We start from the raw sequence: 13,726 nt of genomic DNA, 5'->3' as shown, positions 1-13,726 counted from the left end.
ATATAGGTCTGTATACCTCTTTATTTATAGTTATATAGCTCTTTATAAATAGCTATGACTACGAGTGTGAATATGAATGCATAAAAGACATAGAAACTTGAACAATACAATGAGGCTGACTAAGATAAGTATGAATATGAATGCAAATATGAGGAGTATGATTATGAATATGAAAACTATTAGAAATATAAATACATATATCTAGTTTTGAATAAAAAATTCGAATATAAATTTGAGTCTAAATATGAATATGAGTATGGATATGAATATGAGTATGAATATGAGTATAAGTTTGAGTGTGAGTATGAGTATGAAAGGCAAATGAAGGAAGCCTGATTATTAGCGTTGTTGTTGCTGATTATAATGACGAAAACAATATCGAAGTTTTTAAAAGAATGCAAAAAAAAAATTATGTTTGTTATCGTTCGTTTGCATCAATAGTGTCATAACTCAAAACCAAAACTCCAGAAAAGCGGCTTTTAAGTTTTAAATTCACATATACTCCCATAGTAAAAATAAATACATATTTTGTTTTGGTAAGCTACTGGTAATTGATATTTCTATGAAATTTTTACGCAACATAGAAGAAGAGGTAGCGGTAATTTCTGCGTAATTGACTCAATATTTGTATTTTTTGGACTATGACACTATTGAAGTAATTGTACAAAGTATACATTGAGCATTTTCTTCTACATAAAGTATGCTCGACAATTACTTTTATATGGATGAAATTGCCTGCCACCGTCAAAAAAATAAAATAAAAATAAAAATATTAAAAATCAACGCGATTCCCTAGTGTCATTAAATTTGCACTTTAACCTACTGAAAGTTAATAGGTTATAAAACTGCACACCTAAAATGTTTCTAAAAATATGTAGTACAAAGTTTAAAAATTTTGGGTGTAATGGTTTATGAGTTTTTATAATTTTTGTAAAAAGTTTGACATGAGGATAGGGTGGTCTATTATTAAATGGACAAAAGAAAAATTTGACAAAAGAACATTGATAACTTTCTTCTACGACAATATTTTGCGCCGGACTTTTATAACATCGAAAAAAAAATAATTGTTATTTTCGGTCCCTGCTCATAACACCGTCAGCTAAAAAAAAAACTCAAAAGTCGACGTAAGCACTAGCCACTTCAAACTTTCATAAAAAAAATAAATAAATAAATAAAAATGAATTTAATTTTTTTTTTAGAAAAATTTTTTTTAAAGGTTTTTTGACCATTTATTCCGTGACACCTGTAACGAAAGTATTCCCCTCTGAAGAATAAGCGCCACCCTAATGCAAACAATCCCACAAATCGTTCAATGACCAATTGACTTCATTTCCGCTTTTCTAAGTATGTACAACATTTGTTTGCTCTTGTTACTCTCTGGTAAAAATTTTTGACATTTTTATTATTGCCACTTTTTGTTGATGTGCTTGCTTTGCTGGTACTGAATTTTTGATGTTGTTGGTGCTGCTGTTGCTTTTGGGCACTACAATGCCAGCTTGCTTTATTTTCAATGTTGCTTTGCGTTGTTGCTTGTCATTGCTGTAGCAATTTATTCATTTGTCGTCGTTTAATTTCACTAATATTTGTGGCGGTGAATGTCTCTTTTGAAGGCAGCAAACACACAAACAAACAAACTAACAGCGGAACATGAAGTTTTCTTGACTTGCAGCGGCTTTTTTTTGGGTTGCCATTTTCCCCATTTTTTACCCAATAACAGAGTCACAAGCCTTACATAAGTACATACGTTTCAAAATGTCATTGTCGCTGCACATTATATAATTTGAATGTCGTACGACGTAATCACCAAGCGCAGTGATGCCCTCTCCACCAACGTACGCTTGTAGCATAAAAATGTAGGTACGCGCTGGCGTATGAGTGACTTTTGAGTGGAGCTTTTAATAAATTATGCTTTGTTAAAACATAAATTCAATTGCAAACATTTTTCTAGTACAATAAATATACATACATACATATGTATATGTTTGTGCGCTTGCATTTGAAAGCCACTAAAAAGGAAAACAAGCAAATGGGTAGACATAAATTATGGCGCGCAGGCAAATTGTGGAGTGTCAAGGAGTTAAGGGTGTAGTATGTACCTAAATAAGTAGTATTTGCGATTGTTTTAAATTTCGTGCGGGCAACAAATCTCTTGCAATGGCAATAAAAAGCTTAAATTGCGAAATGGAAAAGCAAAAACCATTTGCTTGCGCTTTTAAAATTATATTTTAAATGATTCTATTTTTTTTGGGGTTTTTGGTTTCCTTTAACAGCTTTTTTTTCTGCAAGCCGGCTGGTTCATCTACCTGAGTAACCAAACATACATATAGCTATATTGAACTTTGCATCTCTCTCTCTCCATTTGCCTTGCTGTCTATAATGCGATTTTTTTTCTTTCTGCACACTTTGCTATAGCCTGCGTACCTGTCTTAATGCTGTCGGCAGTAGACGCCCTTCCTTTTCATTTGCTATGCATCTCTGCATAGAAGGCGTTGCACTCATTGCCTTTGTTTGCGCGCTCAACAGGTGAGCGAGCAGCAGCAACAGCACGCCAGCCGCTTTATCCATTGCCATTGCATCTCGGCGACAAGAGCAAGGTGAAGCATTTATTTGTTAGCCATAAAACAAAGCATGATTGATTGATTGCTTTGGTAATTTTTCAATGATTCGTTTTGCATACGTACTCGTAGTTATTTGCCATTTGGCAGTGGAAATGAAAGGAAAAGTTGAAAAGTTTTGTTGAAGTGTCACTTTTTTGGTTTGTTTTAAAATTAAAAAAAAAAAACAAATGCAGTAAGGTCAGGAAATATTAAATAACAGTAAATATGTTTAAACTTTTAGTCTTTGCTGGATATAAGAGTACTTTGCTTTTTTGCTTTATTAGACATTTTTTTTGCATAAGAAATTGAGTGAAATCACATTTTGTTAGTTAAAATTTTTTTTTATAAATATGTTAGGTTAGGAAGGGGCCTACGAATAACTAGTAATTTCACTCGGAGACAGACTTGCCCACTGTCAATGTTCTCTATGAGTGCCAGGAGGAGGAGGAGGCACATCCTTCTAACCCAATTTATTAAATTCAATGTCAGTATGCCCAGTGTGCTGTGCTGATACCAACAAGAGCCCTTAACGAAGATTTTGTCAGCGTCAATAATTCTTCAGTGCAAATCTTTTTGAGGTTCCTGAGCTATCACAGTCGTCCCTATTGATCCATAGGTCATTAGTTACGCCTGTGGTGTATTCTTCGATACGCCTTAGTAGAAAGAAATCGGTGGTAGTAGGGAGTTTCTTGCTTCGCTAACCTGGATTTCCCAGCCGTTTTTAGCTATCTCATTAGCAATTTCATTTCCTTTGATATTGCTTTGTCCAGGCAGCCAGCAGAGGAAGGCTTTGAAATGACTTAGTGATGCCAGCGATACCCGATATTTTCGAACCACTTTCGATTTTACTACCTTGGAACTCAATTTTTTTTTGCCTCCTGCCTGTACACGAAAGAGTGACATTAGTTGACAGAAACTTACTATCTAGTATGAGACAAGCCGCCTTCTGTATTCCTAAGATCTCCGCCAGGCGATATGTTGGCTTTATATGAAAGGCCTTGGAGTAGAGACCCGAGCCAACACCTTCTTCCATCTTTGAGCCATCGATGTAGGCGGAAATAAAGTCATTTACTGGCCGCACCCAATCTTCCCTAGTTGGAAAAATTATGAGCATCTTACGACGTCTAAGTCAGTCTTGCCGTCATCTGCTGTTAATTACCTTCATGCCCATAATTGGTATGCTTCCAAACTTTATTTTGCGGCTACGCCTACTACGAATATGTGATGTGACTATATCGGCTTGTCCCTCAACCGTTGTCGTCAAACTCCTAACAGGAGACCCAGGAAGCGTGCAACTTCGATTGGGTTTTTTCATAAGGACAAAGGTGTATCTAATCTGCGCAGGTACGAGTTTAGCCTGCTACATTAGCCAGAGTGAAGTTTGGATATTGCGGTGCGAGTGTCCCGAGGCAAACGAAGCGCTGTCTCGTCCATGTTAGGTGGTTTGGTTCCCAAAACGGCATTAATAGGTATAGGATCGGTGTAAGTTGAGATCGGCTTCCTATAAATGGTGTTTATGGCTTATCGGTATGCTTTCGAGTGCAGAGGGTGTTTTATGAACCTCTGGACTTCGTCCGTCAGTTTGTGTAGATGCCTCCTGACGTGCCTTGGCGAGGGCTCTGCTGCAAGCAGGTGTCTGTTCGGGTGAACGCGTCTGTAGCATCCTACTAAGAACTGTTTACAGAGAATGTTGTGTTCCTTGACGGGGAGCGTCTAGGCCTCATCGTATAGATGGTGTTGTGGCGACATCAGAAGGCATCCAGTGGCTGTCCGGACTGTGGTGTACATACCGTGAATGATATGCGGTGACCAGCGCCAGTTTTTGCCCAAATCCCTTTTGAAGGTATAGTACACTTCTTTTCCCTTTCCTATATGTAAGTTGGCGCCAAGGATAACATCTAAGGGCTTCGACTCAGAGGAAAGGTTCAGGCTATTTCCGTCTAGCTTTGGTGGGGATCTCTTCAATTTCTGTCTTCGTCGCCAACAAGATAAGTTCGATTTTAGAAGGGTTAACTCCTAACCCGTTTTCGTTTTTCCCAGTTGGAAACACTGCCAATGGCCAATTCCATTAGATCACTAGTTTTGGCGCGAGAAAAGATAGCCAAGTCATTAGCGTAAGCAACTACCTTCGTTCTCCAAATTTTAAAGAGACTTGCCACCCTTTCCAAAAGTTAAAATCAAGTTTATAGGTTAAGTGAAATATTACGACAACGTGGATGTCAAAAAAAGGAGTTCTAAAACGATCTACTTCGAAATAATTGTTAAGGGCGTTGCCACCTGTTCAAAAAGTAAAAAAAAACCCAGCCAAATGAAATAAGTTTATAGGGTATCAAATGAGACAGTTTTAAGAAATCTTTATTTCGAAAATGGTTTTTAAGAAAGTTGCAACCTGTTTTAAAGTTCAGTGTCAATATCATTAACAAGTCAAATGAAATATCTTATATGGAAATGAAATCAAGAGACGTTTAAGGAAACCTTATTTCGAAATAATTTTTGAAGAGAGTTCAGTTGGAAATTAAAAGTCAATTTGTTTAACAAGTTTAACGAAATATTATTATATGGACGTCAACCGAAAGAGATTAAGGTAAGCTTTATTTCCCCAATGTCTTTGAAGAAGATTGCCACCTGTTTAGAAATTCAAAATCAGTTTAATTAACAAGATTAAAGACATATTTTGAAATAACAGTCAAACGAGTGAAGTTTAAAACTGCTAGATTTCGAAGTTAGTTTCTGAGGGGGTTGCCACCTGTATAGAAAGCGAGAATCAAATTAATTGACTAAATATTTCCATAGGCAACAAACGAGAGGGATTTAAGAGAGCTCTATTTAGGAAATATATTTTAGAGGGTTGCCACCTAATTTGGAGTTCAAAATGTATTAAGATTTACAACTTAAACGAAATATATTTAAGAAAGCTTTAATTCAATATTATTTTTAAAGGGAGCTGCCACCTGTTTAATATTTCGAAATCAACTTAATTGACAAACTAAAGACAGAATTTTAAAGTGGTTATCAAATGAGTGAGGTTTTACGAAAGCTATATTTTTTTAGAAATCGCTTTTGACGAGGGTTGCTTCCGGCTTAGGAATTTCATTAACAAAGTCAAATAAAATGCTACTTATAAATATTATAAATGCAAAAGCTTGCGAGTGATGTGTGTGTGTGTTTGTTGGTATCCGCTTGTAAGAAATTTTGGCATATAGATAGCTTAAAATATATCATATTTTCTGAAGAGGGAAGCCACCTGCTTAAGCAGTTGAATTCAACTTTAAATTATAAGTTCATCGAGATTTTGGAATCTATATGCGAAACAAATGAAATTTATAAAGAGCGTTGTTCCAAAATAAATATTGCAAAATCTCAAGGATGTTCAAGCATAAAATCTTACCAGTTTTACATCTACAGAATTTTCTCTTTAATGTGACACTCATACTGCTTTTCTACATAGCACTGCATTTTTTAAATAATTTTTTTAATTAAGCATATTTTCTAAATTTCAAAGTCCTTTAAAAAATCCTTACGCCATATAATTGACTGTCACACGGTGTAAGAGGCTTCTATTTGGTAAGGAACCTCGTATCTCGTATTGTATTTCTTAAATATATCTAAGTAAATTTGCTTCGTTTTTTACGCATATGCAGTTACTACTCACCCTCTCCGTTCGCGCTGCGCTTCTCATCCGCATTCTCCTCATCGCTATCGATGTGCGGAAATGAATTACCCAAACAGAAGAGCGGCAATGCTGGTGAAGTGCTTGCCGAATTTGTTGAGCCCGCAGACATTTTCAATGGTTCCAACGAGGAGCAGCCATTATTGCCACTCACCAACATCCCATTGCCCGAACCGCCCGCGCTTAGGTGATTGCTGTTATGGTTGGTGGTGGTGATGGTGCTGCTGCTGTTGGTGTTGCAACGCAATAGCTCATCGCTGGAGGTGCTTCCGCTACTGCCACAACTCTGTCCGGACGATGTGGAATTCATGCTATCCTGGCGATTTGTTAGGCGTCGCAACATGAATTTATTGTTAAGCACTTTGTTTTTGGTAATCAATTCGCTGCGCCGTAGTGCGCATTTTGGTGAGTTTGTAATCGTGTTGTTGTTGTTGTTGTTGCTGTTGCTGCTGTTGTTGCAGCGCACTAACATGCTGTTGATATTGATTTTGTTGCCATTATTATTATTGTTGGCCACATCAGCCGCCAGCGGCATTGCTGTTGTTGCCGTCGTCGTCGTCGTCGTCGTCGTGGCGGTCATTTGCAGCTCATTCAACGAGACCCGCTCGATGCTATGCTCAACGCCCACAAGCAATTGTTGCAGCAATTGCGGTAATTCGTCACTCGTCAACATTTCGAGTGTTAATGCGCTCAGATGTGTTGGTGGGGTTGTTGCTGTTGGCGCTGGTGTTGCGCTAAAGTCAATGCAATAACTGTGTATTTTTGATGCGTCTGCAGTTTCCGTGGCAGTTAAAGTTCCTGTTGCACTTGCATGTAGCGGTTGCTGTTTTTGTTGTAGTTGTACTATGTCGCTTGGGGCACTACGCCAAACTGCAAACAGTTGTGGTGTTTCCGTTTTATTAGCTGGAGGTGAGGGAAGAAGAAGAAAAATTATATCAGAAGTGATTTAGGTTACGCAATATTATTTACAAGATGTGCAAACATACATAAAAATAAGCTATTAGCAGACTAGTCCATTTTCCATATGGAAACTGTTATAAAAATGATACCCAAATGGAAAATGGAGTTCGATCAGAGATTCATTGCCTGGCACTTGGAATGAGGAGCAATGGACAAATTTTATATACATTACAACATACCAAGTTCCAGTATCCTTCCACAAACACTTCCAGGGATATGTGGAAAGAAAAACTAAATTTGTACGGCAAGTGCCACGCCCCTTTTTCTTATAACCCTAATTTTCTTCCATGAGTTTGGAATTGATTTGATATATCCCAATACCAAGTCTCAGTACTCTACCATGAACGCCTCTAGAGATATGCAGTATTAAATAGTAAATCTGTACGAGATGTACCACGCCCGACCTCGACGCTATAACTCTAAGGGAAAAAACCTTTGAAGTAAAGGAAGGGACCAAATATCTAAGTCTCATACTTGATAAGAAACTAAACTGGGGCCGAATTTTGCAGATAGAGTACGCAAAGCAACAGTAGCACTATATTCTTGCAGCAGGTCAATAGGAAAAAGATTGTGGATGGAGCCCAAAATAATACACTGGCTATACACAGCGGTAGTTAGGACAATTCTCCATCACGGCATAGTGGTATGATGGGACACCCTTGGGAAAGGGGTAAACTTTAAAAAGATGGATAAGGTCCAAAGGCTCGCGTCCACACTCATAACTGGCGCAATGAGAACAACACCATACAAGGCACTGTATGCCCTACTTTCTTAAGTATGAATAGCCTAAATAAGTGGTCAAACATTTTTATGGTCATGGTAGAATATTAACGGAGTTTTCGGAGCTTCCCGGATCGGTGGACTACACCCTTCCGAACTCTGATCCCACTACAGCGTTTACGACCATCCTACCCTTAAGGGAAGAGTGGAAACGAGACGCTCTAAAGAGAGGCGAGTCCATCCATGTATGCACAGATGGCTTAAAGCTCGAGGGGAGAGTTGGTGGGGGTGTATACTCCGAACACCTGAAAATCTCCCTTAGCTTCATCTTCCAGACCACTGTAGCATCTTTCAGGCGAAACTGATAGCAATCGACTGAGCCACAAAACTGGTTAAGTGTGATATGATATCCCAAGCTGATATCTACATCTTCACTGACAGCCAGGTGGCTGTCCCTTACGAAGAAGTCGACAACCTGCATGGTAGCCATGAAATGCCGCACATCTCTTAACGAGATGGCTCAGTCATTTCGCCCAAAGGTGCTATGGGTTCCGGGACACTGCGACATTGAAGGGAACTGCAAGGCCGATGAACTGTCGCGACTTGGCACCAAACTCCCTATTGAGGACATACACGATGAAATAGGAATACCCTTACAAGCTACTTATCTCCGGGAGGTTCACTAATGTAGCGAACAGAAGATGGCACGACGAAATCACCTGTGGAACTGCCAGGAAACTATGGCCAACGCTCAGCGCTAAACGCATTGGTCGAGTGTTCGAGAGAAAGATTTTGCGGAAGATTTACGGGCTTTTACGCGTTGGCGATGGCGAGACTCGCAGACGATAGAACGATGAGCTGTATGAGCTTTACAACGACATGGACATAGTGCAGCGAATTAAAATACAGCGGCTCCGCTGGCTTGGTCATGTCGTTCGAATGGACACCGACGCTCCAGCTCTGAAAGTATTCAACTCGTAACCCGCTGGTGGTAGCAGAGGAAGAGGAAGGTCCCACTGCAATTGAGAGACCAAGTGGAGAAGGACTTGGCTTCACTTAGCGTTTCCAATTGGCGTCAGTTGGCACAGAAAAGAAACGAACTCGGCCAAAATCGCTTAGGCGGTTACAGCACCAAATTAGAAAAAGAAGAAGAAATGAAAATTTAATATCAAAGATTAGAACAAGATCATTAATTTCGATAATCGGCTGCAAATTACAATTAGAGATGCTGTATCGAGTTTTTAATAAATTACGTGATTTCGAAAATGAGACATATTTAAAAGCTCTTTTTAATATTCAAAAAAAGATGTGAACTCAAGCACCACCAATATAAATAATACAGCTCCGATTGGAGTTTCATTAAGTCAGCGGAGTTCTTATTAACTGAAAATAAATTTTGAAATCATGTGCGTACAAAAGAAAATTAGGGAAAGGGCAATTAAGGTTCGCTAATGAACAATACGAAAAGCAATGGTCCTAGAATGCTAACTTGTGGAATACCTGAAGTATCGATAAAAGGTTCTGATTGAGCATCACCCACAGTAACAACACAACGCCTCCGATTAGGATAAGACTTAAGCCATTGCAAAAATGTTAAATGAAAACCTAGAGAACATCATGTGAAGACCCTTTTTTAATTCCACGTACCAAAATAAAGACATTCACGAATATTAAAAATAAAAACAATTAGATTTTTTAAGTCACAAAAAATTGGAAAAAAGTTTGACTTTGACCATCTACATATAAGCCAGCCAGTTTATGAATTTATGTGAATAAGTTTCAATAATAGATATATATGTAAATTTATGAGATCTCAAGTAGAAAACGTTGTAGAATTTTTGCAATTTTTTTATATAAATATTTTTTTTTCTAACCCAGTCAACGACCTCTGACAATTTGTTTAAATTTTTGAACTCTTCAAAGCTGTATTTATTTCGTACGTAGGACAAGGGGTAAAATTTTTTGAATGTGTATGATTTTAAGGACCACCCTAATATGTAGTTGTGCCACTTACCACTTTTAACACACAAGTATAGATCGCCTGGACGCACTAAGGCATTATCAAGTGAACCCAAGTGTAAGACAACTTCGCCAGTTGGAGTGGTAAGTGGCCATCCTTTGCGCCACAGAACATTCTGAAAGAAGAAAAAATTCAGGAAATATGATTAGAGAATGATGTTATGTAGAAATGACGAATAAAGATGATGAAAATACAAACTAGTTACTGCTAGAGTATAAAAAAAAACTAATCTTTAACTTTGTTTTCCATATGACCCTCCTACTTACGACCACTTTCTTATTCTACATTATACATATTATTTTTATTTTTTTTTAATTACACATGCATTTCTACAAATGTTTGTGTGCCTAATGTACTGCATACATACTAACATCTATTTTTTTTCACGCAAGTTCTTCCATACAAAGTAATTCGACAATTATTTTTTGTATGGAGAAAATGAACAACACCTTCCACTAAAAAAATTGCCAAAAATCAACGCGATTTTCTAGCAACTTTAAACTTGCACTTTGTTATACTAAATTTGAATGGGCTATAAAACTGCATACTTAGGATTTTTCTAAAAAATCTGAATATAAAGTTGCAAATTAGTGTGCAAATTTAATGAATTTTCCTGAGTTTTGCACAAAGTTTAGAGTTTTTATTATTACGTTTTCTGGTGTAGAATGAACTATATTTTTATAAAAAATTATCGAAAATAAATTAGAATAAAAACCTTTGCATGTATGGCGAAAAATTCACTGTGCCAATACTTTTGATCGTCACTGTATGTATGTATGTACATATGTAGCAGGTACTTATATATATACATATTGCTATACATTTGAACATATGTTGTAGCTGCCAATTTTCACTTGATTTTTCGTTGATATTCATTCAACCTGACCGCCAATGGCAAGAATGCATGCAACACAAACCAACCATTTTCCGTTTGCCCCAAAAAAATACGGAAACACTGCCGACATAATCGAATAAGCGAAAAAATTATAAACTTTTCAATGCGCCAAAATTGAGTAACAACGAATAAGTTTTATGTTTTTTTTTTTTTTTATACATACATATACGAGGAGTATGTCATAGCCGAGCATAGATAGATTTTTTTTTACATCATATGCCGAAAAATTTGAATAGATTACATATTACGACGGCAGCGACGATGAGGACAACGCAGGGGGCGAAAGAAAAAAGCCAACACGCCAATGGTGAAGAGTGAGAGTATTGAAGTGCTTAGAAATAGCAGTAAAAAACACCGGCAGCTAACAACAATTGCATGGCTTAGCTTTATGACCGGTGAGAAAAAGCGTTTGATTGGCGCCGGGGTGCAGACAGGAGCAGCGTAATGCCGAGTAGAGTGGACTAAAGTGGCGTCAATATAAAAAGCATATGCCAGGGTGGTGGCGGCAGTATTGGTTGTGGAAAAAAATGGGGAAAAAGTTAAAATGCCATGAAGCAACTAACTTTCGTCGACAGTTGAAATTATGGTAACAACACCCGCAAGTGTAAAAAAAAAATTGGTTTATTTTTGAAAGATTTTTGTTTTCATCATTTGTTTTTTTTTGGGATTTTTCCTAGACGTTTAATGTTCAAAGCGTTGTATTAAAAATAGTGCAACAACGAAGTTTTGGGGGGAATATAAAACTATTAGTATGTATGGGTATTCATAGATTAGGGTGATCCAAAAAAAGTAAGTAAGTCAGAATTTTAATGCTCACCCCTTACTAGTATTGTTCTATACTCTGGTTTTCTATTTGACATCAAAAAATATTTAGAGCTCGTACATACATAGATTAGTGTGATCCAAAAAAAAGTTGAGCCGGAAATTTAATGCTCCCCCTCCTAGGTTTGTTCTACATATATCGAAAAAGTATACAATTTTTTCTGTTCGCAATCAAACAAATTTTTAGAGATGGTACATACATTAGGGTTGTAAAAAAAAAAAATTAAAGTCGGAATTAATTAACTAATTAATACTCTCCCCCACTCCTAGGTTTGTTCTATACCGAAAAAATATACACTCCTTTTTTGTTTGAAATCAAAAATATTTAGAAGCTGTACATAAATTAGGTGATCCAAAAAGTAGAGTTGGCGATTTAATTCTCTCCATCTAGGATTCTTCCATATCGAAAAAATGTACCGTATTTTTTAGAGATCGTACATAGATTAGGGTGGGAAAAAATCTAAAATACAATTTTTTTTTTTTGAGAAATGGCAATCGGCAAATACTGTTGAAATTTTTATTTTCAGGGACTACGAAAAATTGTTCTTTTGCCATATAAAATCACGGGAAACTTTGAGCGCTTTGAACAACTTCTAAATATTTTTTGATTGAATAAAAAAAGCAGAGGTATATTTTATTTCGATATCAAGCAATTTTAGGGAGTGGGAGCTGTGAACTTAACTTTTTTCCCCATGCATTTTTGGACCACGCTAATGTGGGAATGCATGTATGTATGTACATTTGATACTAAACGCAAAAGGCGCGACTCCATTCGACACTATCAACACTTGCTGTAGCGAACAGACGACTGTCTGCGCGTCTGTATGAACGTTTTTGCAAGCCTGCGCGTCCGTCTGCACTCTCCTGTCGGCTGTTCATCCATAACCATTATGTGATGTAAAATTACAGATAAATCATGCAAGTCAAACTTTAGCAATTTTGCTAATTTTAGTTATTATTACAACAACCAAAAAAAAAAAAGAAACCACCAAAAAGTGATAAAAGATCGAGGAGAGGAAACTAAAGCAAAGTAGAAGAGGCTAAATGCAACGGCGAAAAATTTCACCCCCAAGGGAATGTGAAATCAAAAATTTAACAAATTTTGAATTTGGCGGCTGAGGCAAAGGCGCGCGTCATGCAACCAGCGAGCGCTTAAGCAACCAACCGAACAGCCGATTAATAAACGGTGTAACGCAACAAACAAAAGGCTAAATAAAACGCGGTTAGGCGGCAGCGGCGCGCGGCTTGCAGACTCTCAGACCACATCAAATCAAAAGTGTGGTGAACTGCTGGCTGCAATATTTTTTTTTCGTTTCTTTTAATTTGGAAATTTTCGTATGGTAGCGGACAGTAAAGAAAAATTTCCAATGCATTTGGGGTGTTCAATTTGCACATCATATGCAGCGTAGATTGGCGTACGCGTGCGCGCGCGCTTTGTTGGAGGACGCGTTGCGCACTGCGCGCGTGTGCGCGCTGCACTTCAACGTCGATTATGAATTGTTGGCGCTGACATGTTCAACATTCAACACCAAATTCATTGCTAAAAGCTAACTTTAAAATAAAAAATATGCATTGCATGCCGAGTGCAACAAAAATAAGCAAAGCGCTAGAGCGCGCAGACGGGAGGGTTCCACAATAAAAAAATATAAAAATTTAAATGAACTATGCTAAATAGTGGCAACCACGTCATAGCCAACGCGCTGATACGCGCGCGCACTAATATGCATACATATAAATATATTTGAACAAACATGTCTACATATGTGTAGCCAGTTAAATGAAAAGGCCAAAATGGCAAATTCACATGCAGCGCGCGTAATAAAATAAAAAAAAAAAAATTAAACAAATAATGAAATTAAAGCATCAAAACTCCTTATACCGCGCGTCGCAGCAAAACCGTGCGCCTTCCGATACCTCTGCTGCCTGCGGTCTAATATACACACACGACGCGACATACCCAATTCGTGGGTTGTCTATCCGTTTGCGATTCACAGTTTGTACGACGGACCGTTCGCTCGCCCTGCCGCCCGCACGCGCGCTCG

General features: G+C 37.7%; 1 protein-coding gene across 5 annotated transcripts in view; it reads right to left on the bottom strand.

Annotated features, from left to right (window-relative positions):
- Positions 1–13,726, bottom strand: part of Pura (Puratrophin-1-like) — a 254,730-nt gene that overhangs the window by 115,933 nt on the left and 125,071 nt on the right. For all 5 annotated transcript variants that reach the window (XM_017633296.1, XM_017633311.1, XM_017633318.1 and 2 more), the window contains 2 exons: positions 9,962–10,082; positions 6,250–7,170 (listed from right to left, as the gene is read on the bottom strand). In XM_017633296.1, coding sequence (XP_017488785.1) covers positions 6,250–7,170; positions 9,962–10,082 — 1,042 coding nt within the window. The remainder of the gene's footprint in view (positions 1–6,249; positions 7,171–9,961; positions 10,083–13,726) is intronic.

This window comes from Rhagoletis zephyria, unplaced genomic scaffold (assembly GCF_001687245.7).
Source record: "Rhagoletis zephyria isolate East Lansing unplaced genomic scaffold, Rhagoletis_zephyria_1.1 Rzeph_scaffold_00104, whole genome shotgun sequence".
NCBI lineage: Eukaryota > Metazoa > Arthropoda > Insecta > Diptera > Tephritidae > Rhagoletis > Rhagoletis zephyria.
Note: the sequence above shows the minus strand (reverse complement) of the source record. Positions and strands in the feature narration are given on the sequence as shown.